We start from the raw sequence: 5,805 nt of genomic DNA on the forward strand, positions 1-5,805 counted from the left end.
AATCAACCAAAAATCAGATTTTTTTGTTGAAAGAATAGTTGCCACAAACAAGTGATCTTCTTCTTCTTCATTGGCGACTTGGGCATCTGCTTCATGCTTTTGATATTTGCCTTTGCAAATTACAGCTTCATGACCAAGTTGGTTGTAAATTTTGCACTTTGCATCTGGCCTCTTCCAACATTTGAATGGTGGATGACCTTTTTTCTACAGTGCTGACAAGGCGAGTAATTTTTTTTAACATTATTACCTTTGCTTTGAGTTTTGTGGTTGGCTGCCAGGGCTCCTTCAACCATACCATCTTGCCTCATAAGCCTCCTTTGCTCTTGTGCCTGCAATGTATTTAATAATTCTGCCAAGGTAATATTGAATAGATCCTTTGTATTTTCCAAGGTAGTTATAGATACTTCATATTTTTCAGGCACCGTAACAAGAATTTCTTCAATAATTCTTGAATCTTTAAATTTAGTACCAAGCAATCTTACCTTGTTAACAATGCCAAGCAACCGATCCGAGTATTCTTTGACAGTCTCAGATTCCTTCATTTTCTGCAACTCGAATTCCCTTATTAAATTCAACACCTTCATGCCTCGTATTCTTTCATCTCTTGTATATTCTCCCTTCAGATAATCCCAGATTTCTTTTGCTGATTTGAGAGCCATAACTCTCGTGAAAATTGTTGCAGACACACTAGCAACAAGTTGCCTTTGCCTTTGATTTCCAGGTTTCTTTCCTGTGACTCTTGATCTGGGCACCGTGGATTGTAGCAGCGAAGACATCATAATCCTCTTCCACAGCCTCCCAAAGATCTAAAGCCTCCAAGTAAGTCTCCATTCTCACTGCCCACAGTTGGTAATTTTCACCATCAAAGACTGGAGGAGCCATTTGAGAAAAACTCATTTCAGTCTCCATCTCACTCAAGAAAAGATTTTACTTAGGTCCCTTAAGAAGATGGCTCTTGATACCAATTGTTGGTTCTTGATAAAAGAAATTAAGGGAAATAACTGGGAAGATGACAAGAAAATAAAAAATATACTGGAATAGATGTAAAAGGAACTGAAGCTGAAAATACTATATTATTTTAATGCATTTGGACTACAATTTATAAGAGAAATACTAACTTAAAAGACCTAAAAATCCGCAAAAAATATGCTGAAAATAACTAACTCCTAGAGACTAGTTCACTCCTAAAGACTAGTTCAAAATTATTTCAAATTCAAACTAAATTACTGCAGTAAATAGCTGAAACAGTAAAATAATTTTACTGAGAGCAGCTTCTAAAGCATATTTCTAACACTGGGAATGAGCACATAGTGCTAATACCACCCATTGAAGTTTAGTCACTTGATGAGGCATGGTGACAGAAACTTTTCCTGCAAAAAAGAACACGATGTTAGTCAAAAACCAGAGTACTATGACCTCCTCCCTTAGGATTCGATCACAGCAGTCAATATGCGATCCTCTCCTGCTTTTAATTCCCATCTTGCTCACTCCCATTTCCAGCCTGGTAATGCACCTTGTTACCTCCTCATCTCCTAATTTCTTGCAACTCTTGTCCTTATATATGGCATTGTAGTTTGTCATTGTTCACTATCCTCCTCCCATGTGCATCTAGCTCCCAAAAACAGTGTGCCTCAATATATCCAACATCCAAAGCATAATAAGCTAGATGGTCTGCCAAACTATTTCCCTCTCTTAGCGTATGAGCCACATTTACATTGCATCGAGCCATGAGTTCTTTGATTTTCCCTACATATTCAGCCACATACCAAGGGATAGACCACTCTCCATTCACAACATTTTTTATTAACATTGAATCTGTGTGCAATTCAATAAGAATGAAATCATGCTGGATACAGTATCTTAGTGCTTCGAGTATAGCCATTGCCTCAGCTTCAGAATTAGTTCTCTCCTGCACTTCCTTGCCACATGCATACAATACATCTGCCTTTTCATTCCTAATAACAAAACCAATAGAACTCCTCCCAGAATTACCTCTAGAAGCCCCATCTGTGTTCACTTTTACCCACCCTGGACTAGGACATTCCCATATTACCTTAGTGATCTTCTGCTTAGGCGTATAGTTCTCCAACAACTCAAGTTGATCTGGACATTTATGAGGAACATGAGTAAGCCCAGGCTTTCTGAATTTGATCAGGGATTCGAGGAGATCTGATATATTACTCGACTAACAGTGTCTCCATATTTATAGGAATGACTTTGGCAGTCCAACACTTCACCACTACCTGATGAAATGTAATTCCCTCCACAACTATTCCTACATGATTTAAAAAGTACGACCACACTATTTTGGCAGCATAAGAAGTGAAGAACAAATGTTGTGTGGTTTCCTCCATCGGATTAGCACAACACCAACATTTTGATGCCATTTGATATCCTGGCCTTCTAAAAAAGTCATCAAGAGGCAGCTTGTTTCTCCATAGTTTCCACATGAAAAAAGATATTTTAAATGGCACTCCCTTTCCCCACGTCATCCTATATGAATTGCAAGGATCCTTTCTTCTTCTAAGATACTCCCAAGCTGATTTCACACTGAATTCTCCATTGGTTTCGAGCATCCAAACTGGCTTGTCTAATACATCTTGCACTCCTGGTGGTTTGATGTTATGTAGAATATGTAATGCTAATTACTTCGGCAATATTTCCCTGATCTTCTCTTCATCCCACTGCCCATCTATCACTACATCATATACGTTTTGTATGGTCGTCACACACAAATATATAGTGGAGTAACAAAATAGAGGGCGCCCAAACCTGTCCAATTTTCAAACCAAAACAAAGAAGAGCATATTTTTGGATGCCACAAGATTTGATGTTCAATAATATCCCTACACTCTAGCATTCTCCTCCAAACATGTGAACCATTCCTCCTCCAAGGTACGACCATCAGATTAATTTTTTGCAATACTTTTGGCTCATGAAAGAACTCCACAAAGTAGGCTTAGTTCTAAAGTTCCACCATAATTTGCAAAATAATGCTTTAGAAATATCATGTAATCTTCATCACAAGGTAAGCATAGATTTGTCCAAGAAGCCCAGTGCCTACTCGTGCTAACAACAGTATTACTCCAAAAAAATTGAGCAAAAATCTTATGCAATCTATTAATCACATAAGGGGGAGGATTCACCGAAGATAGAAGGTGAATTGGCATACTTTGAAGAACGTGAGAAATCAAAATAACCCTCCCTCTATGGACAACAACTTACCCTTCCAAGCTTGTAACTTATCCATCAGCTTAGTAATGAAACCTTGGAAATAATCCATTCTTCTCCTAGCATAAAATATCGGACACCCAAGATAAGTGAATGGGAATTCTTGTTTGGAAATAACTGTTATCCTTTCTACTTATGTTCACCACCTGTGCATTCGTTGAATGATGCATGTAGACGGCAGACTTTGTTTTATTAACCAACTGACCCGATGCTGCTTCATATGCTGTCAATACCTCCAGTACCAATCGAAGAGAGATTTCATCTGAGGATGAAAATATGATTGTGTCGTCTGCATATGCTAGATGATTTATCTTAGGACTCCATTTAGGCAAACCAAATCCACAGAAGTATAAATTCATATGAAGTGAATTTAAACCTCTAGACAAAGCCTCCGCTGCCAAGATAAATAGCGTTGGAGATAAAGGATCCCCTTGTTTCACCCCTCTCGTTGATTTGAAAAAACCATGAGGTTGCCCATTTATCAACACAAAGTACCAATTAATTGACAATATACCATAAATTAACCCAATGAATCTCTCATGAAACCCCATTTTTCTCAATACCTTAGCTAAGAACAACCAAGATAAACAATCATAGGCCTTCATCATATCAAGTTTGATTACTACATTGGGCCCTGCCTTCGTTCTCAGTCTAATGTCGGTGATTATCTCTTGTGTTAACAATACATTCTCAACAATGCTCCTCCCTTTAACAAACCCTGCTTGTTCATCAGAAATAAGATTAGTAAGATACCCAACTAACCTTTGATGAATAACTCTAGAGATTACTTTGTTGACAAAGTTGCTAAGACTCGTTGGTCTCATGTCAGAAAAGGTATTCACTTCCTTCTTTTTGGCAATAATACCAAGTTTGTATGAGTCACAAATTTAGGTAATTCGTGTCCATTAAATAAGGGCGTCATCATGTTATAGATATCGTCTCCCATAATATCCCAACAAGAGTGAAAGAAGCTGCCAGAAAATCCATCTGAGCCTCCTGTACTTTCTCCATTTAATCCAAACACTGCTCGTTTCACCTCTTCTTTCGTGGGTTGCTGTAGAAATTCTTGGTTCTTTTCCTCATTGATCAAAAGAGGAATATGATCAATGATCCTAAAATCCGTGGGAACCTTGTCTTCATGGAACTATGCACTGAAAAATTTGATAGCCTCATCAGCCATTGCTTCTATGTTTTCCAACCAAATTCCATTACTATCTTGAATCCTTCTAAGCTGTAATCTTCTTCTTCTCCCATTCACTTGTGCATGGAAAAATATTTTGTTCCTATCCCCATCCTGGAACTATATTCTAGATTTTTGTTTCCAAAATTCCTCCTCCAAAGCTAAATACCTTATCAATTCTGCTTGAACTTTGTGTAATCTCTCGCGATTCTGCCTTGTAGGATTTAATTCAGATTGGGATTCATGGACAAGAACCACTTCTTCCAAGCCTGCTATCTTCTGAAATATATCCCCATAAGTTGTTTTGCTCCATATTGATAACACCTTCTTCAACTTGTGATTAAACAATATGAACGGATTTGCAGCAAGATCAACTGTCCGGTTCTGTCTCACAACATCATGGAAGGATGGATGTTTGATCCAGAAATGAAGGAATCTGAACGTTTTTTTGATAGGAACAACTGATGGATCACCAGTGATTAATATAGGACAATGATCAGATCCTATTTTGGGCAGGTGAGTGATCTTAAGGGCAGGCCACATCTGTTGGAACTCAATATTAGCCAAATATCTATCTAGTCTCTTAAAAATACAGTCATCTTCCGCCCTCCCATTCCACCAAGTATAGATACTTCCTTTAAAACCAAGATCAAACAAGTTGCATGTGGTGATACAGTGCCTAAAGTCATTGATTTCATTAAGCGAGACAGGCAAACCACAAAACTTTTCCTCTTTATCCCAAATCACATTGAAATCTCCCCCTACTAGCCATGGAGAGGTCAAATCTCTTGCCAAATTATACAATGAATCCCAGAGTTCTATACGTTCTATTGCATCACCTTTTGCATACACTACGTGACAATCATAGACTTGTATGTTTCAATGTTGGTCAGCTTCAATGTCATATGTTGTTCCATATCTATAATGACTTCCACCTCATGATCTTCATCTACAAATTCCAAAATTTTGTTAGAAACATTACCAAACGCCTGAAGAATGCCCAGTTTTCTCCTGTATTTTACCAGTTTTTCCGTTTTTTGCTTTGGCTCCATCGATCCTATGAATTAGTAATGTAGCTGCCTATGCATGTTGGCAAGCCTTTCAAAGGTTTTCATTATGTTAACTGATCTAATATTCCATATTAAAGCATTCATCTAATTATGGGATTTAGATATAGTTTTTCTAGTTTGAACCCCAGCTGGAGGAAGGCTAGAAATCTCCTTTGTTTGTTTCTTTTCCCTCTGCTTGCTGACTTTCCTTTATCCATGTATCTAGGTGAAAGATCACCTTGTCTTGCCACGTTGGTGAAATTTTAAGTAATTGATTCTACATCAAGATCTCTACCCCTACCTCCAATTTGTTGTTCATCACCCTTATCATCTTGCTGAGTCATC

The 5,805-nt window shown here is 37.9% G+C and overlaps 1 protein-coding gene across 1 annotated transcript; it reads right to left on the reverse strand.

Annotated features, from left to right (window-relative positions):
- Positions 4,532 to 5,463, reverse strand: LOC109230185. Its single transcript, XM_019395708.1, has 2 exons — positions 5,267 to 5,463; positions 4,532 to 5,090 (listed from the first exon to the last, which is right to left on the reverse strand). The coding sequence occupies exons 1-2, from the start codon at positions 5,461 to 5,463 to the stop codon at positions 4,532 to 4,534; spliced, it is 756 nt and encodes a 251-aa protein (XP_019251253.1).

The sequence above is a fragment of the Nicotiana attenuata genome, chromosome 7 (genome assembly GCF_001879085.1).
Source record: "Nicotiana attenuata strain UT chromosome 7, NIATTr2, whole genome shotgun sequence".
In the NCBI taxonomy this organism is placed as follows: Eukaryota; Viridiplantae; Streptophyta; class Magnoliopsida; order Solanales; family Solanaceae; genus Nicotiana; species Nicotiana attenuata.

Bases quoted from the DNA above. Each gene is read 5' to 3' on its own strand.
- LOC109230185 (XM_019395708.1), bottom strand. From the start codon at position 5,463: ATGGAGCCAAAGCAAAAAACGGAAAAACTGGTAAAATACAGGAGAAAA. The intron at 5,091-5,266 runs GTAGTGTATGCA...CAATGACTTTAG, and splicing joins TACAAGTCTATGATTGTCAC to GCACTGTATCACCACATGCA.